Here is a 23,264-nt window from a genome sequence, read left to right as displayed (position 1 = left end):
GTTATATCTATTTTCTATTTCCTTGCTTTTTGCTTTTGTTTATAGTTTATTTCCTTCTATTTTCTTTAGCTTAGCTTTCTTCTAGCTTTTTGAGTTCAACTATTAGCTTATTTGCTTTTAATCTGCCTTGCTTTCTAATAAATTTAAACTTCAGGTTTCCTTCTAATGACTGTATTCACTTTCTCACACACGTTTAACCTGGAGAGCATGTGTTCACCTCTGTGTGTCATTTCCTATTTAGAAATGTATCATGCTGTTTCCAGGTTTTTTTAAAGCTTTCTTTGTTAATTTATAAATTTACCGTGATCAGAGAAATTGGTTTTTATAAGGTTGGTTCTTTATAATTTGTTGAAACCTTTTGTGGACTAATAGATAGTCGGTTTTTAAGTCGATCCTGTGCCTGAGGCGAGTGGTGGTTCACCATCTGTGGGTGCGTGATGCCTGGTTATGGTGAGTGTCGTCTCCAGGGCTCGGTTTCCTGCTTCGACTCTCACTGCCTCCTTCTCTCCGCGCATCTTTCAGGAAGCTGATACAGATGAGAATCAGGGGACCCTGACATTTGAAGAGTTCTGTGTTTTTTACAAAATGATGTCGTTGAGACGGGACCTTTACCTGCTGCTCTTGAGCTACAGTGACAAGAAGGATCACCTGACAGTGGAAGAGCTGGCTCAGTTCCTCAAGGTGGAGCAGAAGGTATCAGACTATTGAGCGTTTCCTTAAAAATAGGCATGAGAGGCACACAGGCTTCCCTTGGGGTGGATGTGGGGACACTTTAAATTTAGGGGAGAGGGGTCAACATCACAATTCCACAGAAACCTGTCTGTGAGTTATTTAGAATGTGTTTACAGCAGCTTTTATGACGGAGTGATAAATTGAACACTTACACATTTTTTCGCTTTAAATATGTTGAGTATGGCTGTGCATATTTTTCCACAAAGAAATGAATGTGAACCGTGTGTTTCATTTTAGATATAATGGTAATGTTTTCTTTATAATAATAATATAGCTATTTTTAAACTATGACATAAGTTTTAACTAGCAAAATAGTAATTCATTGATAATTCTGATAGGAAATTGGCATTTGATCATGAGAAGGCTAAGTAAGTCGTGATTAGCAAAGGGAATCCCTAAATATATTTGAAATAAGACTTTCTTTATTTTGAGGAAGATTAGCCCTGAGCTAACACCTTCTGCCAATCCTCCTCTTTTTGCTGAGGAAGATAGGCCCTGAGCTAACATTTGTGCCCATCTTCCTCTATTTTGTGTGGGATGCTGCCACAGCATGGCTTGATAAGTGGTGCTAGGTCCACGCCTGGGATCCCATTCAGCGAACCCCAGGCCGCCAAAGTGGAACATGCGAACTTAACCGCTGTGCCACCGGGCTGGCCCCTGAAATAAGACTTTAATTTTAATACTACGTAGGCTGAATTGCGGTCAACAAGGCTGGTCTTGTCCTGCTGCTTTTTTTATATTGCCTTAAACTCTGTTCGTTTCTCACTAGAGTAGAAGCATAAATGAATGTTTGTTTTTTTTTCTAGCTTTATTGAGGTATACTTGACAAATAAAAATTGTATGTTTTAAGGTTTGCAGCGTGAGGTTCTAATATACATGCACATTGTGAAATGCTTACGATGGTCAAGCTAATTACCACCTCAGCTCGAACAGTTACAGTTTGTTTTCTGGGGTGAGAACTACTGAGATGGACTCTCAGCGGGTTTCGGCATATAATCCAGTATTACCCTTAGATCCCAGAACCTACTCATCCCACGTAACTGAACCTTCTGCCCTCTGACACGTGGTCATCCCTCCCCGTCCCTGCAGTGACCTTCTGCTCTCGCTTTTATGGTTTTCACTTTTTTAGGTTCCAGTGTAAGTGAGATGGTGCGGTTTTTGTCTTTCTGTGTCTGATTTCACTTAGTATGATTTCCTCTCAGTTTAGCCACGTGGTCGCCAATGGCAGGAACAATTGAATCAGTCATTCCCATGTAGTGGAACCTCTCTGAAAAGCCCTGACTTGTGGGGCCTGGAGAGCTTCTGGGTGTTGAGCACAGGGATGTGCTGGGAATGGTGTGCCCAAGAGCAGGGAGCTCCAGCCTCTGTGCCCTTCCCCGGGCATGTCCACGTGTTGTTCCTGAGTCTACTTCATAATAACTGGTAACTTAAGTAAAGCCCTTTTCTGAGCTCGGTGAGTCGTTCTGGTGAATTATGGGAGCTGACAAAGACTCTCCTTGACTGGCCTCCAGGCAGGCTCTTCTGAGCCCTGTTTTGACTGGGCCCTGTTCTTGGGTCTCATCCTCAAGGGTCCAGTTGTATCAGGAATCCTGGTAAGTCTCTTTCACCAGAACCTGCTTCCTCAATCTCTGTTAAGCTTCCTCACCTTCCACCCTCCGCAGCTGGTGTCTGATCACTGGCCTGCCTTCAGCAAGAATCTTGTTAGACCAGTGTGGCCAGAACCCCTCACCTGATGTTTCCTCCACTGACCCCCACCCTGCACACTGCTATAGATCCCACTTGTCCATCCTGTGTTCAGAACTGGACCAGTTCTATACTGAGTTCTCTCTCCCCCTCTTGCAATAGTTACTAATTAAAATCTATTTTTACTGCTTTAACTACTGTCCAGTTCTTTTTTCCTTGACAGAATCCCCAGATTTGTAGTAGGCCAGGCAGAAATGAGGTAGCCTGGCACCCCATTTGTGGCTGACATCTGACATGGGGTGGTCTGTGGGACTGAGCCTTCCACCTGTGGGGTCTGAGCTGACTCTAGGTGGTCAGCGTCAGAGCAGAATTGAACTGTTGGACACCCAGTTAGTGTCACAGAACGTGAGATCTGGTTGGTGTCAGAAAAAAGACACTAGACCTGGAAATATTTGCTTTACCTCATTATCACAACCTGTACATTCTAGGAATAACAGATTGAGATTTTATGAATTTTGTAGTTGCTTTCTTGAGAGTTAAGCTAGATAGTGTAGTAAAATGTTTTGTCAAATTAGTTATTTTAGTTAGTTTGATAATTTGGCGAAGGCAGAGATTGTCCAGTAGCTGCACAGTCAGCTATTAGACAGCAGAGAATAGGAACAGGGTGACTGAGGAAACTTTTTGCCCAGAGAGATCCTTTCTACATTTCTGCTCTTCTGCCTATTTCTCCATTCTTGCCTGGAGAACTCTTCATGGCCTAGTGGAAAGAACACCAGATGAGGAGCCCGGAAGACCTACGTTCTTCACTGGGTGAGAATCTTCGTGGAGTGTTGGTTTCCTGGATTGCAGCTTGCAGCAAGGGAGCGGATGCTGCCTTTCCTGTCTCACAGTGTCAGGTTGGAGACTGATTGCGGTGGTGCGTGTGAAAGCCTTTTGATGAGATATTCAGAAGCACAGCAATGTGAGAAATTAAAGTGTTTGAAGCTCTTGACTTCCAGTTCATCTGGGCTGGTGGAGGTAACCCGATCCATTTGGATGGCAGCCGCGGGTGTTGCTTGCTAAGGGCGCACGCTCTTCCCTCCTTTTGGTTACACTGACATTCAGCCAGTAAATTTTAGTTGGGAAAACAGAAGAAGCCAGTGTGCTGTGATGCCTGCTCCTGGCAGATGACTACCTGTACCCAGTTTAATTTCCTAGATCAGCTTGGAGCTACATGTGGCATAACTTGAAGAAGTTTAAAACAATCATGATACATCAAGAAGCATAAATTACGAAGAAACATATTCATGTCTTCAAACTTTGAGTTTACATGTGGTCCAGTTTATCAAACAGCATAAAATTAATATCAAGTACAAACTAGGAAAATATTTGCAACATACAAAGAGGGAAATACTGAATTTCCTTAAAAGGAAAATGCTCTTATAGACTATGGAGGAAAAAATGAATACCCAATAGAAAAATAGGCAAAACATTTGAAATACATAAAAAATTTCATAAGTCAATAAATCTATTAAAAATGTTCACCCTTCATTAGTAATTTAAAACTATGAAATAAAACCAAGAGACCATTTTTAAACCATCAAATTAGTAAAGGTTAAAAAAAAAGCTACTGCCAAACACGGTGTCCATCTCTTATATTTCTGGTGGAGTTGTGGAATGGTGCGATCTTTCTATAGAACAATTTTATTATTTGTCAAATTTTAGGTAACTTATAACACTTTGACCAATTCATTTTATTTCTAGTAATTCACCCTAAGGAAATAATGAAGCATGCACAGCAAAAAGAAGTTATGACACCGAGCCTGAAGTGAGTTCGCTCACCTGTTGCGCAGCAAGCCAATCTTTGACACTGGGTGTGGTGGAAGAAAGTAGGAATTTTATTTTTGCACAGTGCTGAGCAAGGAGAGAGGGCAGCTAACGCTGAAATCCCAAACTCCCCGAAAAGCTAAAAGGAAGGGTTTTTATTTGGGGTTTTAGATAGGGGAGGGGGAGCATATGGCCTTGCTGGTCGGAGCTTTCCCACCAGCCTGTCTTTGGCCTTGAGACTACTTGCAGAGAGGAGGAAGCCTGTGATCTTGCTGGTCAGCAGCTTTCCCACCAGCCTGTATCTTTTTGTGAAGAGGAGATAATCCAGGTGCTTGTCCTTGACAGTATCTGTCTCCATGGAGGATAGTGGATTCTGGAGCCAGGAAGCCAGAGAGTAAGCAGGGAATGAGTGCTTTGATGTTAACCCCATATATGCTGGGTTTAATGTGGGGAAACTGATATCAGGGTCTGTATCAATAATGTTCTGAATTTCATCATTCTTTAAAATAGAGAAAAATTAGACATGATCTAAATGTGCAGCAAGAGAGTCATTAGTCCAGAGTTTTGTGGATTTTCAGTTTTGAAACAAGATTTTCTCAATGGAACAAATCTGAGGCCGTTTGATGTTCTATGTGGCAGTGATTCGCTCGTCTCTGATGGCATGAGACGGGTGTAGACACCAGAGTCTTCAACTTCTAAGGATTTACTCAGTTGTGAAGTGAAATACCCCTGCTGGCCACATCCACTCTCAAGGACACTCTGAAATCAGGTACTGGCCCACGGGTCAGATCTTCCTTTCAGAGAAGCTCTCTGAAAACTGAGTTTATGCCTCTGACATGTCCCGCTACTGTTTGATTAGTACTTTCATCCCTAGAACGTAGATGTCTAAGGGAAATTTGCGCTGTCCTTTACATCCATGAAGAAGTGCCAGTTAAGCGGGGAGCCAGTGGCCGTGGTGTCGCCTCCGCCGCTGCCTTGCGTCCCCTGATGAGGACCACCGACCTCACTCCTCTGCAGCTGCCAAGCACTAGGGCTGGTTGAGTTTTCTGTTATTTGCCCTGTGGTTGTGCAGACAGAGTCCCCCGTCTCTGCCAGAGACCCGCTGGTTTCTCATCCCCGGGCAAGGCACTCTGTGTTCAGTCCTTTTCAGAGCCCTGGGTCCGAGGGGTGGTCTGAGGTTGTCCCTGCCCCTTGACAGCCTTCCTAGCGAGTCCCCACCCACCTCGGATTCGTGTGCTCCTCCTGGCTCGAGGTGAGAGGAGGAGGCAGGAGCCTGGAAGCCCCGACAGTCTGGAAAGCCGCCTGCTGGCTGAGCCAAGGATGCGGGGAGAGCCGCTTGCAGTTTGCATGGCGCCTCCACCGGGCGTGTGCAGGGGCATCCATGCAGGGTGGTGGTCCGGGATGAGAGGGGGGCATCCACGCGGGGGGGTCGGGGGCGGGGCGTGGCGGGTGCCTCCCACCCCGCCCGGACCTCCTCGCGGGTGTGATCCTTGGCATCCGTCCCGCATCTCCCGGGGGCTTCGCCAGCGCCATTTGCGTCTCCAGTCTCCTGCTGAAATGTCTCCCCAGTTCTTCTGATCCAACGAGGACGCCCCGGCCAGTACCTTCACTTCTCTCGCTGAGCCCAGCATGGTTTGGTGACAGTTGTGGCTCATTCTAATCTTCGCTCTCCTGTGAGAAATGATTATAAACTCTTTTTTGCTTGAAACTACCCCTTTCTGGTGCTAGTGCGCCTCTATCTTTTTTATGTTAGCATTTTCCTCATCATAAGGCATCACTTTAAGAGCCTTTCCTGAGCTTGTTTCATTTTTCTTAATTATTCACAATTAAGGCAGTTGAGAGACTGTTCAGAGTGATTACATCTTATAATAATGTTTCTCCCTTGAATATAGTTCCCAAATGACATTTCCTGTGAAATAGTCATATATCTAAATGCTTTGAAATTTGTGGTTTAACTTTGGGGTGAGCTGAGGTGGCCATTTTGGGGAGATAGTTATTGTGGTTGTCTTCCTCTGTTGAAAACCAAATGACCATTCATTTAGAGCTGTTTTCCCACTCCCTCCTGAAGTTACCCAGAAATACAGTAAAAAGACTTTTCCCTCTGTGTAAAACCACAAGGACAAAGAGAACAGGAGAGGAGGCAGCAATGACCAAGTCCTGAAACTTGTCTGATGTGAAGGAGCCTCGCAGGGCTGAGCCCGAGTCCGCAAGAAGCCGCCGAGGAGAACCCCATGCAGCTCAGAAATTGATCACACAATCCTCGCCGAAGCAGGGAAGGAGGAGGGTTCGGGACCGCGAGCATCCACGGGCTGGAGGGGGGACCGGGGCCCAGCAACTAGTGGAGCCTGGGTCCCGTCCCCGTAATGGAAGCGGTGGGCAGTTTGTAAAGGGGTCCCTACATGCGTATCCTTTTGCAATGTGGCTTTGCCTCTCCTCCCATCAAGAAGTGGGGTCTATTTTCCCGCCGGTTAGATCTGGGCTGGCCCTCTGACTTGGTTTGACTAACGGATGGTGGCAGGAATGATGTTCCTCTTGCCTGGTGGGAACTGTGAGACTGTCACCAGGAAGCCAGGCTGGTTGCTTTGAGGACGAGAGACCACACAGAGAAAGAGGCCCAGCTGCCCTGCCGCAGATGTGGGGGAGGCCAGAGGGAGCTCGGGCTGTGGCAGGTGACACAATGGCGGCAGGGACTGGAATAGCCCAGGTAGCAGCAGCATAAGTGTCCAGCCGGACCCAGGCCCACTAACCCTCCCGCATGGTCGTGTTCAAAGAAGTTGCTTTAAGCCTCTCAGTTTTAGGTGGTTTGTTTCACGGAAATAGGTAATGAATACAAGGATTTAGGGAACACCTCTGTTGGCAGGCGTCTTCCAACACTCAGTGCCCAGGTTTAACCCTCCATGTAGGAATTGGAAAGATTTCCTTGGGGGAATATGATAAGCTATAGCGGTTGAAAGGGGGTCCCAACTCCTAGGACCTGTGAAAGTGAATCTATTTGGAAATAGTATTTGCAGGTATCATTAAGGATGCCGAGATGAGATAGTCCTCAATTTAGGGAGGGCCCTAAATCCAGTGATGAGTATTCTTATGAGAGACAGCAAGAAGACACAGACAGAGAAGAAGAAGGCTGAGTGAAGACGGAGGCAGGGACTGTCCCCGTGGAACCCAGCCAAGGGGCACCCAGGGTGCCAGCAGCCCCCAAGCTGGGAGAGGGCCATGGAACAGATTCTCCCTCGGGGTCCCCAGAAGGAGCCCACCCCGCCCACACCCTGACGGGGACGTCTGGCCTCCAGGTCCGTGGAGAGGACATTTCTGTTGTTTCAAGCCACCAAGTTCCTGGTCATCTGTTACAGCAGCCACGGGGGTGTAGCACACTAACCCAAGGAAAGAACCCTGAAACATTGACGTCAGTCCTCGGACTAAGAAGACAGTCCAGCTGGAGAATTCTGCAGTGGAGCCCAGCAGTCGGTAAGCTCTGCCCAGGAATATGGAGCTTCCAACCAGTTTTTATTGCCTTGATTTTAAGTATGCTTTTAAATAGCCAGTTTTAAAAATGGATTTTGAGTAGCCAAGGCTTACTACATGTTTGAGGAAATCTTCTACCACAAAAAAACAGAAACCAAGGCAAACAATTAGAATAAAGAAACTTGAAGGAAATAGAGGCAATACAGAGAGAAGAAAATTTTAAAAACTGACATTAATATCATCAGAGTGGTAAAAAAAATGTAACCATGAAGCAAGAGCAGAGTGTTCTGAGAAGAGAAGTTCAGAGGAAGAAAGAGCAGAGAACTTAACTTGAAAGACGGCTTAGAAAGTACAGTTGAGCAAATTGTCCAGACAGTAGAACAAACAACAAAAAGATGGAAAATAGAAAAGATAAGGAAATTAGTAGATTATTGCAGAAGGTCCACTATCTGAATAATAGGAGTTGCAGAAAAAATAGGAAAAAATAGAAGGGAAGAAATTACCAAATAAATAATACACAAAGTGATGAGCGCGGAAAGATTGGGACCTGTAGGTTGGCAGGGAATGGAGGAAGATCCACAGAGACCAGGCGTGGTGAAGTGTTGCTGTGCCGAGGACGGAGGGAGGCCCTCAGAACTGGCAGAAAGACAGAGAAAGACTATCAAATTAGTGACCAGAAACAGGTCCTGTGAAGAGGACTGAATTCAGAATGGTGTCAGACTTCTCAACAGCCATTCTGGAAGCCATGAGACACAGAGGCAACGATTTCTGACCTGGGATCTCCTTCTCGGCTCAACTGTCAACCAAATGTGTGTGTGGAATAAACACGCACAGGAGCACACACAAAACACAGGCAAGAAATAAAGAGGTGATTTACTTCTTGAGTGCTCTTTGGCAAGAGTGACAGAAGGAAGCCAGGACAGGAGCTGAATAAAGTTCTAGAACTCTGCCAGCCTGGAATAAGGACCTTTACAGAGGAAAAAAACGGAATTCATGGATTATCCATTGCCTTTGGTTTTGTGGAAAATCGTGCTGGGAGACTGTTAGAGTCATTGGGAAGAATTTGTGATAGGGACATTAAAAATTAACCAAATGGACTGGAATTGCAGTATTTGACAAATTAGAAAAATCTCTGTGAAAAGAAACATAATCATACGACAGACTCAGTGTTCAGCATTTCCTTAGAATAATTTACACACTGAATAGTAATTTAATAAAAATTAAGATATAACCACATTGAGAAGATGGGTAGAGGGAGAAAGTTAGGTTTGTTGGCTCCAGAGAGCTAAATCTCTACATAATGTAATAAAAAATCTACAGGTAATGTTTAAAGTATACGAAAGAGAAAAATGGCATCAGTAACATAATAATTAGGAATAGAAAGACTCATTCCAAAAGAAACACATCTAGAAATATTGACATTATTTCCTTTGGAGAGTGGTGCTGTGTATAGAAGGGGAGATCTGCATCTTAGTTTTGACTTATTTAATTATGGATGTATTACTTTGATAAAATAAATTGGAAAGAGTTTAGTAATATTAAAATCTTCTGTAGTTTATGCTATGATTTTGTGTTGCATGTGCTTTGGGAATCACAGCTATAAGAAATACAATTATTTACTCCTGACTTTGTTTCAAAATTTTGTACTCCCTGGAAAAGCTTTGCTACAAAACTTATAAGAAGTTTGGGGATAAAAAGCTAGTGTCAGAATACAAATATTTTATAGATTCGTGACCTTGGTTTCTACAGTTAGTCCATCTGAAGTGGATCGAACTTTCACATGAGGGCCAGTGTCTTTCTCTTTGGGATGAGATTAAAGAACTAGAGTAAACAAGGAACAGAGAAGGGAGTCCCTTCTGGATTAGTCAAAGAGGTCAAATTATAATAACTGATTTGAAAGTTGCAAAAATTTCAAAAGTTAAGGTTTAGGAATTTCAGCTATACTGTAAAAGCAATGAGTTTTGAAAGTAAGCGTTTCAATTTTTCAGTGGAAATAAGGAAAAGCATCCAGACAACAGGTGTAATGTAAACGAAAAACCTTTGGACTTGAAGTTGGAAGGTCAGATGGGAACTGTGGATCTGCCTCTTACTGGTTTTATGACTCCAGCTGAGACAGTTAACCTTTCTCAGCATCAGTTTTCCAATCTATAACATGGGGATAAAAGTGGTAATTCACAAGCCTGTTGTAAGAACTATTTAGGATTATGTGTTTAAAAGCTCTTTATGAACTGCACAACATTGACTACATTATATAAAAGAGTCATTATTAAAATAAATCAAGTTTTCCCTAAGTTCTTTTGGCACCAGCTGCCTCGTAAAGAAAGCACAGTCCTCAGTGTTGGAGGAGCAGGCGGCAAACAGAACTTTCCAGTGAACTCCTTGGGAAACCGGGCCAGAGCCGGGAGAAGCTGCGTGCTTCCCCCCTGATCAACTGTGTCAGCGGGAAGCAGAGCAAGGAGGAAAGGACGGTGCCCAGCACTCACCTGTGCTGGACCTTGATTCCTGCAGTAAAACCCTCCTTAACCTTTTAAGTGAGGTCTAAAGAATTCAGTTGTGTGAAGTGTAGGATTTTGCTGTTGGGAGGTAAGGAAACGAGACCAGGGGTGGGGGCTGATTGACTCCTGCATTTCAATTCGCATTATTAGGAGGTTTTACTGTATTTCACCAAATTAATCCTTAGTACTTGAATTCTGGTAGGCAGTGGATTATTTCCCATTCATTCTTAAACAGTTCCCAGAAGACTATGAGCTTCCTAGGAAACCTACTAATATTTTCCCAATTTGATGAATATCTTTCAAATATGATGCTTCTTGCTTACATGTTCCGCTTTGTATCTTGAATGAGTAACATGTTGTCTGCTCATCTGCACTTAGCTCCATCCCAGGATGACAGCTTTTTGTTGTTTGGCTTTTTAGATCTCATGGGCTCCTGGCAAACCACCGAGTGCACGTCAAGGCCCCACATCTCTGAGCAAATAGCCTCATAAACCAGATGATTGCAGTGTAAACTCAGTCTCCTGTGGCTCATACAATTTTTATTAGTATGGTTCTTTTTATTTTGTGAGAAATTACTTATCTTTCAGAATGCATATGATAAATCTCTCTGGCTTATAGGAGACAAATTCACAAGCTGCTCGAAATCTGACAGGTTAGTCAAGTCCATGCAGGTGGTGTGGTTTCACTTATGGTATTTCCTGGTGGTGTCTGGTGATGTAGGCCTCTGAGTTGAGTGAGAACTATAAACCTTACTCAAAGGATGCATCAGCTATTATGCAGCTAGTCTGAAAAAAAGAAAAGCATTCTGTGCTCTTTCACACTGGCAAAAAATAGTCATGTAAAAGAGCTTCCCCCTGAAAATCTTTTAAATGTTATTAAATAGACTATTTAGGAGAATTAGATTTCACTAAAACATAAGTATTGAACCTAAGAGATAAAGGAATCTCTGAGAAATATCACTGAAATAGGAAATACTGGCTCACCAGTTCTCTCCTTCTATTGTTATTGGTTAGTGTATGTAAATATCATTGTTAGGTTGTAGGGCTGAATGGATTTTTAATGAAAATATCGCATTCTTTATGTTGCTATTTAAGTGAAGAAATTATTCCTGAAGAGTTTACTTTTCCTAGTGACACTAAGTCTGTAATGTTCATGGAGCAGCCTTGAGAGAGTCTCAGTAATAACAGCGTGCGTGGCTTTTTTATTCTTACAAATATTGATTCATTTAATGCTCATAGCTCCCTTACAAAGTAGACACAGAGAAGGTGAGAGACATACTCAGCATCACCTCGAACAAAAGGAGCTTGCTGATTTCTCTGTTGTGATTTTCCGCCTCACCTAGCTTTTGGTTTTTACTTTCTCATACTGACCTCTGTCTCCTGGAATCTGTGCTCGCCGTTCAGTGGAAGGATCTACTGATAGACACACACCTGGGGGACTTACCCAGAGCATTCTGTTTTGGTTGGGAATCATTTTCTTTCTGCATATATTTACGAGTAGCAAACTCCAGTATTTGTGTAGAAAACGTTAATTTTGCAGATAGTGAGTCGCTTATAGAGAGTGAATTTTTGGCAGTGGATTTGCACTGATTATTGATTTGATTTTGTTGATTTTATGGCTTCGTGGAGAATATTTGTCCAGCAGTGGCAGGGCTGTTTTCATGATTAAATCTGAAAGATGCGTCAGAAAGTTGAGATCGTGACCATTTTCCAAAGAGAAAATATCTATAACACTAGTGACCGCAAACACTGCTCATTTAACCACTTTGCACTGTGTCGAGAATGCTTAAAAAGTCAGTCTACCTTTTTAGCACAGAGGAAAATATTTCATGAAATAGCAAGTACTCTACTAATGTTCTGTTTCGTTTAGATGAATAATGTGACAACAGACTATTGTCTTGACATCATAAGGAAATTTGAAGTTTCAGAAGAAAATAAGGCGAAAAATGTTCTTGGCATAGAAGGTAAAGTAACCAGTATTCTTAATTTCTCATTTCTCAAGTCAGTCCACTGAGTTAAAGTCTAGCGAGGTTTGCAGGAAACGAAATCAGGAGATAGCTATGGAATTACGGATGATGCCAATGAGACCCACAACAGACACTTATTTTCCTGCAAAACAGATGCTGTGATACTGCTATTTCTCTTACTTTTGCGATGACGATGTGCATTTTCCACTCCAAGCAAGTCAACTTGATGCCACTATGTATGATAAATACCCAGAAATATTTGGACTTTTCTCAAATGGCTAATTTTTGGAAATAGCCTCAAGCTGGTAATTTCATGAAGGGAAATTTGTTCCTAAAATCAGTAATCTATGAAACGAGTAACTTGCATGTAAATGTGTTTCTTTAAAAATGTTGGCAACAGACTTGATTTACCTGGTTGGTAGCGGTGGAGAGGTTGTTGGAACCACAAATGTCTTTAATATAATGAACTTATTTTATAGTTGAGGAAGGTGAGGCTCAAAGAAATAAGTGGTTTGCCCACAAATTTATATACTCAGAGTCTAGCTGCTAGGATTTCCCATAAATAATATGAATATAGCTGCATGTGTGTATAAGTTATGTGTATTTAAAATCTGTGGGAAAATAAACAGGTCCCAGCAGAACAGATCATCACCCATGGCCACAGGTCATCTTCCCGACTTGACTGTGGCCTCCGGTCCCCTGGACAGGGTCAGCGTGGACAAGGGATATAAATAACACATATCATTTAAAACCATTTTAAAAACAACCAGAGAAGATACAATAATTTGGACCTTTTCTTTAATAAGAAATGAATCTTTTCCTTGCTGGGACCTTAAGAGATGGAATTAAACATGATTTCTAAGTTCTAGCCGTAAAGGAGGGCGTGAAGAAACCCTGCAGAGTCTCAGAGGGTGTTTACAGATAACGTTTTAGACACAATTTTTGAAGCCTTGAAACGATTTGCCCTAATAATTGTCCCACTTAGGTCCTTGTGGGGCTTTCCCGTATTTGTGTGCATACGAGTGAGTGCCTCTTCTACCCAGGCACTATGTTTTGAAAAACTGGTAGGGTTTCTGCAGTCTTTAAGCACTGTTTCACAGCCATCAAATGTGCTGGCTATTAACAGCATCTTCCCAAACCAATTTCATAGTCAGACAATCAAACCCTGAATTTGGCCGTGCGTGCCCTTTGACCTGCTGCCTGACATGGCGCTGGCCGGGCTGTTTTTCAGGCCAGTGTGATAACCAGTAGGTTGCCGGCTGATGGGATCAGTGTTCCACTTAGAGTAAACATGGCTGGCACCACATCATTGGGCCACACTGCATAGTCACAGCCTGATCCAGTGGCTGCTGGGGAGCTGGGCAGCAAGCCCCCCTCACCCGCTCAGTCAAAATTGAAAAGCCTGTGTTTCTGTGGGTTATGTTTAAACTGCTACTCCCCAAAGTGGCGTTTCAGTTTTTGACACTGTTTGGCCTGAAGCCAACCTCACATTGCCCAGTGTCCCTGCAGAGGCGCCCTGTGGGTGGACGAGACCCTCCCTCGGAGCCTCTGACCTCTGCTGCCCCTGTCGGGCACTGCATAACTGTCTCTGAAGCTACAGCACCTGCTCTCTCTCCCGAAGGCTTCACCAGCTTCATGCGCAGCCCGGCCTGTGATGTGTTCAACCCGCTGCACCACGAGGTCTTCCAGGACATGGAGCAGCCACTGTGCAACTACTACATCGCCTCCTCCCATAACACCTACCTGACCGGGGACCAGCTGCTGTCGCAGTCCCGGGCGGACATGTATGCACGCGTGCTGCAGGAGGGCTGCCGCTGCGTGGAAGGTAGGGCTGGGCTGTGGGGCGTCCAGTGCGAATAACACAGACTGGGAAATGGGTTCACTAGTCAGACCTGTGTCTGCTCCTGTAAGGCCGCTCTTGGCTCATAATGCTCTCTGGGGCCCCTTAACCTTGATTAGGAGGGAGAGAGAGAGGTTCTACAGTGGTGAAGTGCGCCTGAAAAATGAGGATAAAAATGAACCTTTTCTTAGAAAGATTTTTTTTTTCTTTATGAAAATTTTTTATTACCAAACTTAGAATTTGGAAATTTTCCCTTTTGAGTTTTCAATTTTCAGAAGTATATATGTGTTTTTTATTTTATTTTATTATATTGGGGTCATAATAGTTTATAACATTATGAAATTTCAGTTGTACATTATTATTTGTCACCATATAAATCTGCCCCTTTACCCTTTATGCCCATGCCTTTCCCCTCTGGTCACCACTAATCTATTCTCTTTGTCTATGTGTTTATCTTCCACATATAAGTGGAATCATATGATGTTTGTCTTTTTCTATCTGGCTTATTTCACTTAACGTAATACTCTCAAGGTACATCTATATTGTTGGAAATGGGATAATTTTGTCTTTTTTTCTGACTGAGTAGTATTCCATTGTATATATATATACTACATCTTCTTTATCCATTCATCAGTCAGTGGGTACTTGAGTTGCTTCCACGTCTTGGCTATTGTGAATAATGTTGCAATGAACACAGGGGTGCATAAGTCTCATTAAATGTTGATTTCAAGTTCTTTGGATGAATACCCAGTAGCGGGATAGTTGGGTTGTATGATATTTCTATTTTTAATTTTTTGAGCACTCTCCATACTGTTTTCCATAGTGGCTGTACCAGTGTGCATTCCCAGCAGCAGTGTATGAGGGTTCCGTTTTCTCCACATCCTCTCGAACATTTGTTGTTTTTTTATCTTGGTGACTATAGCCATTCTAACAGGTGTAAGGTGATATCTTAGTGTAGTTTTGATTTGAATTTCCCTGATGATTAGTGATGTTGAACATCATTTCATGTGTCTGTTGGTCATCTGTATATCTTCTTTGGAAAAATGTCAGTTCATATCCTCTGCCCATTTTTTTGGTTGGGTTGTTTGCTTTTTTATTGTTCAATTGTATGAGTTCTTTATATATTTTTGAGATCAACCCCTTGTCAGTTATGATTTGCAAATATTTTCTCCCAGTTGGTGGGGTGTCTTTTCGTTTTGTTGATGTTTTCCTTTGCCTTGCAGAAGCTTTTTAGTCTGATGAAGTCCCTTTTGTTTATTTTTTCTTTTGTTTCCCTTGCCTGAGGAGACATGGTGTCCAAAAAGATGCTGCTAAGACTGATGTCAAAGAGTGTACTGCCTGTATTTTCTTCTAGAAGTGTTATGGTTTAACATATTACCTTCAAGTCATTAATCCATTTTGAGACAATTTCTGTGTATGGTGAAAGATAATGGTATACCTTCATTCTTTTACATGTGGCTGTCTGGTTTTCTCAACACCATTTATTGAAGAGACTTTCCTTTCTCCATTGTATGTTCTTGGCTCCTTTGTCAAAGATCAGCTGTCCGTAGATGTGTGGTTTTATTTCTGGGCTTTGGATTCTGTGCCATTGATCTGTGTGTCTGTTTTTGTACCAGTACCGGCTGATTACTACAGCTTTGTAGTATAATTTGAAGTTAGAGATTGTGATGCCTCCAGTTTTGTTCTTTTTTCTCAGGATTGCTTTGGCTGTTCAGGGTCTTTTGTTGCCCCACATGAAGTTTGGGATTCTTTGTTCTGTTTCTGTGAAGAATGTCACTGGGATTCTGATTGGGATTGCCTTGAGTCTGTAGATTGCTTTAGGTAGTATGGACATTTTAGCTATGTTTATTCTTCTGATCCATGTGCATGGAATATCTTTCCATTTATTTATGTCATCATCGATTTCTTTCAATAATGTCTTATAGTTTTTATAAGTCTTTCACTTCCTTGGTTAAACTTATTCCTAGATATTTTATTCTTTTTGTTGCGATTGTAAATGAGATTGTGTTCTTGAGTTCTCTTTCTGTTAGTTCCTTATTAGAGTATAGAAATGTCCCTGATTTTTGTAAGTTGATTTTTTACCCTGCAACCTTGCTGTGGTAGTTGATTATTTCTAATAGTTTTCTGATGGATTCTTTAGTATTTTCTATATGTAGTATCATGTCACCTGCAAACAGCGAGAGTTTCACTTCTTCATTGCCTATTTGGATTCCCTTTATTTCTTTTCCTTGCCTAATTGTTCTGGCCAAAACCTCTAGTACTATATTGAATAGGAGTGGTAAGAGTCTGCACCCTTGTCTTGTTCCTCTTCTCAGAGGGATGGCTTTCAGTTTTTCCCCACTGAATGTGATGTTGGCTGTGGGTTTGTCATTTTTGGCCTTTATTATGTTGAAGTGCTTTCCTTTTATACCCATTTTACTCAGAGTTTTTATCATAAATGGCTGTTGGATCTTGTCAAATGCTTTCTCTGCATCTATTGAGATGATCAGGATGTTTTTATTCCTCATTTTGTTAATGTGGTGTGTCACATTGATTGATTTGTGGATGTTGAACCATCCCTACGTCCCTGGTATAAATTCCACTGGATCATGATGTGTGATCTTTTAAATGTGTTGCCATATTTGGTTTACCAATATTTTGTTTAGCATTTTTGCATCTATGTTCATCAGTGATACTGGCCTTTAATTTTCCTTCTTTGTGTTGTCTTTGTCTGGCTTTGGGATCAGAGTGATGTTGGCCTCATAGAATGAGTTAGGAAGTGTTCTCCAATATTTTGGAATAGTTTGAGAAGGATAGGTGTTAAATCTTCGTTGAATGTTTGTTAGAATTCTCCAGAGAAGCCATCTGGTCCTAGACTTTTATTTTTTGGGAGGTGTTTGATTACTGTTTCAATCTCTTGTGATTGGTCTATTCAGATTCTCTATTTCTTCTTGACTCAGTTTTGGAAGCTTGTGTGAGCCTAAGAATTTATGCATTTCTTTTAGATTGTCCAGTTTGTTGGCATATGGTTTTTCATAGTATTCTCTTATGATCACTTGTATTTCTGTGGTATCTGTTGTAAGTTCTCCTCTTTCATTTCTAATTTTATGCATTTGAGCCTTCTCTCTTTTTTTCTTAGTGAGTCTGGCTAAGGGTTTGTCAATTTTGTTTATCATCTCCAAGAACCAGCTCTTTGTTTCATTGGTCCTTTCTACTGGTTTTTTTTGGTTTCAATTTCATTTATTTCTGCTGTAATTTTTATTATTTCCCTCTTTCTGCTGACTTTGAGCTTTGTTTGTTCTTTTCCTAGTTCTGTTAAATGTAGTTTAAGATTACTTATTTGAGATTTTTGTTTGTTAAGGTGGTATTGCTATGAATTTCCCTCTTAAGACTGCTTTTGCTGTGCCCCATATGAGTTGGTATGGTGTCTTTTCATTCTGATTTGTCTCCAGATATTTTTTGATTTCTCCTTTAATTTCTTCTATGATCCGTTTGTTGTTCAGTGGCATGTTGTTTAGTATCCACATATTTGTCTCTTCCCCAGCTTTTTTCTTGTAGTTGATTTCTAGTTGCATAGCATTATGGTCAGAAAATGTGCATGATGTGATTTCAATCTTCTTACATTTATTGAGGCTTGCCTTGTTTCCCAACATATGATCTATCTTTGAGAATGTTCCATGTGCACTTGAGAAGAATGTGTATTGTGACTGTTTTTGGATGGAGTGTTCTATGTATATCTATTAAGTCCATCTGGTCTAATTTTTCATTTAAATCCACTGTTTCCTTGTTGACTTTCTGTCTGGATGATCTAGCCATTGATGTAAGTGGGGCATTAAGATCCCCTACTGTTATTGTGTTGTTGTTGTTAATATCTCCTTTTAGGTTTGTTAACAGTTGCTTTAAGTACTTTGGTGCTCCTATGTTGGGTGCATAGATATTGTTATGTCTTCTTGGTGGAATGTCCCTTTTATCATTATATACTGCTCTTTTTTGTCTCTCCTTGCTTGTCTCTTATCTTGAAGTCTACTTTGTCTGGTATAAGTATGGCAACACTTGCTTTCTTTTGTTTGCCATTAGCTTGGAGTATTGTCTTCCATCTCTTCACTCTGAGCCTGTGTTTGTCCTTAGAGCTGAGGTGTGTTTCCTGGAGGAAGCGTAGTGTTGAGTCTTGTTTTTAATGCATCCAGCTACTCTGTGTCTTTTTATTGGAGAATTCAATCCATTTACATTTAGAGTGATTATTGATTTATGAGGGCTTAAAGCTGCCATTTATCGCTCGTTTTCTGGTTGTTCTGTATTTCCATTGTTTCTCATCCTGTGTATTTCAGACTACCAATTCAGTTTGGTTCCTCTCTATGATGGTTTTCTCTTTATTTGTCATTTGTGTCTCTGTTCTGAATATTTGTTTAGTGGTTACTGTGAGGTTTGTATAAAAGATCTCATAAGTGAGATAGTGCATTTTATGATAGCCTCTTATTTCCTTAGTCTAAGGTTCCATCCCTTTCCTCTTACCCTTCTGAGTTATTGTTGTCACAACTTATTCCATCTTGTGTTGTGAGTTTGTGGTTAAAATGACACGATTATATTTATTTTTGATGTTTTCCTTCCCTTTATCTTTAATGTTGTAATTAAGTCTTTACTAACCTGTTCTGATAGAGAGCTGAAATTTTCTCATTTTGTCTGGCTATTTATCTCCTTGCTCATGAATCCTTTCTCTTTTTTTTTTTTTCAGGTATGAGGGACTTCTTGATCATTTCTTTTGCGGGGGGGAGTCTTGTGGCAATGAGCTCCCTCAGCGTTTGTTTATCTGGGAAAGCTTTTATTTTCCATCCTATCTAACAGATAGTTTCTCTGGATAGAGTATTCTTGACTGAAAGTTTTTGTCTTTCAGTATTTTGAATATGTAATTCCACTTTCTCCTAGCCTGTAAGGTTTCTGCTGAGAAACCTGCTGAAAGCCTGATAGAGGTTCCTTTGTAGGGCTGTAATATTTTTTTCTTTGTCATTGACTTTTGTCAGTTTTACTATTATTTGATTCAGAGAAAGTCTTTTTACATTGATATAATTAGGAGTTCTATTACCTTCTTTTACTTGTAATTCCAGCCCCATCCCCAGGTTTGGGAAGTTCTCAGCTGTTATTTCTTTGAACAAGCTCTCTGCTCTCTTCTTCCTCTCTTCTCTCTCTTGAATACCTATATTCCTTATGTTGCATTTCCTAATTGAGTCAGATAATTCTTAGGGAATTTCATTTCCTTTTTGTCTTAGTTGTCTCTCCTCCTCTATCTGAAGCATTTCTATATTTCTGTCCTCCAGACTGCTAATTCTGTCCTCCATAATATCAGCCCTGTTTTAATGACTCCAGATTTTTTCTTCATCTCATTCATTGTGTTTTTCATCTCCAACATTTCTGATTGGTTTTTCTTTATAGTTTCAATCTCTTTTGTGAAAAATTCCCTTTGTTCATTAATTTTGTTCCTGATTTCATTAAACTATCTGTATTTTTTGTAACTTGTTGAGTTTTTTTATGATGACTATTTTGAATTCTCTGTCATTTAGATTGTAAATTTCTGTGCCTTTAGGACTGATTTCTGGGTGCTTGTCATTTTCCTTCTGGTCTGGAGTATTAATATATTTCTTCATGCTATTTGATGGTGTGGATTTGTATTTTTGCATAGTTTTGGTATCTGGTTGCAGATTCCGCCTGCCGCCACTCCTTCCACTGCCTCCCAGGGGTCCAGCACCTCTACCTTCAGATGTGTGGCTGTGTGGGTCTCTCCTAAGTCTTTTGTATTGTATGAGTGTCCTCTGTTGGTTTATGAATGTCCTTTTTCTTTCATATTAGGGGGCAGAGTCTAAGGGACGAGCTCACTCTGCCATGATGCTGATATCACTTCCCTGGTAGTTTTACAGGTGAATTCTTTTAAACTTTCAAGGAGGAATTAATATGAATTAATATGAAGTCTCTCCTCCCTTTTACTCTTGCTCTTTTTTGTTCATTTTCTTCTTTTCTTTTTTAATGAAGGGCACACATCAACAGCCAGATAGAGAGATGCATAGGGTCAGGTCCTGAACAAAGGAGCTTCTCTCCTAGTGGAGCTTGGGACCTGGCACAGTGGCACGTGGAAGTGTTCTGGTTTCCCAGCCTGGAAGCTTCAGAAAGATAATTTTTGATTAAACAAATGGCAAAAATGGTTTAGGATAACTTTGTTTTCAAGGTGCTTCATGGTCTTTCAATCAGCTGACATTTATTAAATTTGTGTGGGCCCCTGGGGGTGAGGACACAGATGTAAGACATGGTTTCTGCTGCAAGTAGAATGGGTGGACAGTAGAAACTGTAGGATGGTGAGATTTACAGCAGCTGATTCACATGCAGGGTGGAGAAGTGGTGATATGGAGGGTGAAGCGTGAGGCAAAATGTGGTGAGAAATCTGGCAGCCTACAGAGGTCAACTGGGGTCAGTCGTAAAGGGTGTTCATGCTGGGGTGAAGAGTTTCAGCTTTAGCTTTTGGTAACAAGGGTGCAGTGAGTCATTTTAATACGTCAGTGATATGATTGGGCTCACGGTTGAGAAAGACGGACGGGCAGCAAGGGAGGAGCAGTGGGCTGTGAGGCTGAAGCGAGGAAGATGGTGGTCAGGCCGCTGCAGTGCTTCACAGCAAGGATGGGAAATGCCTGGACTGAGTGAGGAAGGTGGTGATTGTACGGACATTAAAGGAGTAAACTTGGTGAGACCTGGGGAGGCAAGTAAATGATGTGAGGAGGGAAGGGTTGGAACAAGTGACAATGCCACTGCACACGACAGGGGATCCCAGAGCAGTAATGAGTTCAGTTTCCCATCGGTTGAGTTTATGTGACTTTGAAACTTTAATGTGGACATTTTAATCCATCAGTTGGACAACAATATCTGAACTCAGTGGGAACATCCAGGCAAGGTAGAGATTCCATAATTCTGAGTTTTCTATGTGGTAGTTAAAATTGTGAAAGTGTGCAAGATCCCTTAGAGAGAGGGGTGGAAAAGAGAACAAGACCTGAGACTTGAGTGAGCCAACATTTAGAAGTCAGAAGGACAGGGGAGCCAATGAAGTCAAGGAGCACAAAGTAGCTGCTGGACCCAAGGGATGAAATGGTTGAAAATGTCCCAAGCAGCAGAAAAGTCAGGTCAGGTGGACATGGAGCCTCCAGTCAGGGTGCACCTGACTGCTGGGTGGGTGTGGTGGCCTTCACCCTACAGCTGTGGTGGCGCGTTGGTGGGAGGTGAGGGTAACTGATCTGTGGGTCAGTCACTCGGCATTTTTCTGCATTAGGTGAAGATTTGTTGGTACAGGTTGGGGAGGTTTTGAGGGGGAAATGAGGATACAGGTTTGTCGGATGGGATAAGGGGGAAGAGATTTTGAAAGGCTTCCTGCCTGGTAGCCTCTCTCCTCTCAGGATGGTGGGAGGCAGCATCCTCCACTATGTGCGGGGGATGGGGGGTTGGCTTGCAGGCTTAAGAAGACCAGCCAACAGTGGGAAAGGAGTTGACAAGATAAATTGGGGATGGCCTAGCTAATTTCAAAAACAGTCTTTAAAAATATCATCTTTTTCTTGTGCAAAATCTGCATGCTGAGACTCCTGCCACCATTCCCAACAGGTTGGCTACAGGAGCAGAGAGGAGAGATTATAGGATGATCCAGCCTCTGGATTTGTTGGTCGTATAAAGCACCCTCACCGTGTTGGCGAGAGCTCTTTGAAGTAGCTGATGGTAGCTCTGTGGGTCTAGGGAAGGAGATGAGTGAATGAGGGAGCACAAAATGAGGTTGCGAGACTAACAGACTCAAAGAAATAGAAATGTGGAGGAAGTTGTCATCGCACATACAACAGACAAGAACAGATGGTTATTATTACAGGTGGGAAAGGGATACAGTTGATGACCATCTCCAGGGCATGTCGTGGCAGGCATGACTGAAGTAGAGAGAAGCTGGCGTTGAGGATGTTCAGGCTGAGATGGAGCAGATTCCCACATGGACTTTTCACCCGCAGTGGAGGCTGATAGGAGACTGAAAACTATAAACCAGACCCTTAAGTCCTAAGAGAAAGCCATAGAAAGACAATTGGAAGATGCCAGAAAGGTGGAGTTGGATAAAGTGAGGTTCAAAAGTGGGGGGGGTTTTTAGGAGTGTAGGAGAACAATTGCAACAAAGGCCTGGGGGAGGCCTCCTGGTTCTGTGATTTATACAGTAAGCATCTGTGGAGAAAGGACCTGGTGACCCTCAGGGTGAGCTGGTTGTTAACAGGGTGGGGAGGTTGAGGGAGAATTGCACAGCCTGGTGATAAAAGAGAGTTTGTTGGAACTGAGAGTCCGTGGGCACAGGGCAGTTGCTTTGTGGGGCTCCCAGGAGTGGACTGGTGGAACAGTATAGAGAACGAACACAGCAGTGGGTGGCAGGATGCGACTGGAATCTGAGTGGGCCTTTCTTTGTCAGTTTGAAGAATTTTCTGCTACAAAAGTAGCAGATGTAACCTTGTAATAATAGTAGTGGTAAAGTGGTAGTAGTGTTATAAAGATAAATTGACATTTTAAAAAGTCGGGCGCTGGTGACTATCTGCACACAGGTCCGTTACGACCACCCCACAGTCGGCTCTCTGGAAACCTCTGCTGGGAGACATGGAAGTGTAGACATAAGGGGACGCCTGCTGACAGTGGTGACTGACCATGGAGCAGCATAGGCAACTGAGTGATAAGATGCTTATAAAGGTTAACACGAAGAGGAACTTTTTGAGCAACAAAGGTGCCAGTCAGCCCTCTGCTGGCTCAGCACCCACCGTGTTTTCTTGTCTGACATTGTGGAGGCCCTGGCACACACCTTCCTCGAGCCGTAGGATGGTCACCATCATTTTAAATGGTGCCGCTTTGTGGGGCCAATTGTGGAAATGACTTGGCGACTCTGGGAAGCGAGTCGGTTCCCGCAGTTTTGCGTTTCGTCACCTGTGTCCTGTACTCTGTTTCTCTTGCTTTTCAGGTCCCTCAGGTGCCCAGTCTTCTCTGGTTTCTCTGTCCAAAATCTGTGTCCCACCCAAGCTTAGCCTGTTCCCATGATCAGTTGCTCATACTAATCTTCCAGCCTTGTTTGGGATGTTAAGAAGGAGAGTTATCTGATTAAGACAATTTATAGTCAGACACGAATGGTTTTCAGTCTTAGCGTTTTCAAAGGTCTTTTAATTTTAAAACGATAGCTTTCAGAAATGGTGTGCAGGAGATGGTACGAGCTCCAGCCTTCCCTTGTGTCTTCTTTCTTCCTGTCTGCTGGTCGCCAGAGTAGTAG

General features: G+C 42.3%; 1 protein-coding gene across 17 annotated transcripts in view; it reads left to right on the top strand.

Moving 5' to 3' along the window:
* Positions 1 to 23,264, top strand: part of PLCH1 (phospholipase C eta 1) — a 223,838-nt gene that overhangs the window by 137,511 nt on the left and 63,063 nt on the right. For all 17 annotated transcript variants that reach the window (XM_070493783.1, XM_070493797.1, XM_070493790.1 and 14 more), the window contains 3 exons: positions 523 to 693; positions 12,048 to 12,141; positions 13,766 to 13,969. In XM_070493783.1, coding sequence (XP_070349884.1) covers positions 523 to 693; positions 12,048 to 12,141; positions 13,766 to 13,969 — 469 coding nt within the window. The remainder of the gene's footprint in view (positions 1 to 522; positions 694 to 12,047; positions 12,142 to 13,765; positions 13,970 to 23,264) is intronic.

Source organism: Equus asinus, chromosome 21 (genome assembly GCF_041296235.1).
Source record: "Equus asinus isolate D_3611 breed Donkey chromosome 21, EquAss-T2T_v2, whole genome shotgun sequence".
Taxonomy (NCBI): Eukaryota; Metazoa; Chordata; class Mammalia; order Perissodactyla; family Equidae; genus Equus; species Equus asinus.
This window is presented reverse-complemented; position numbering and strand designations above follow the sequence as displayed.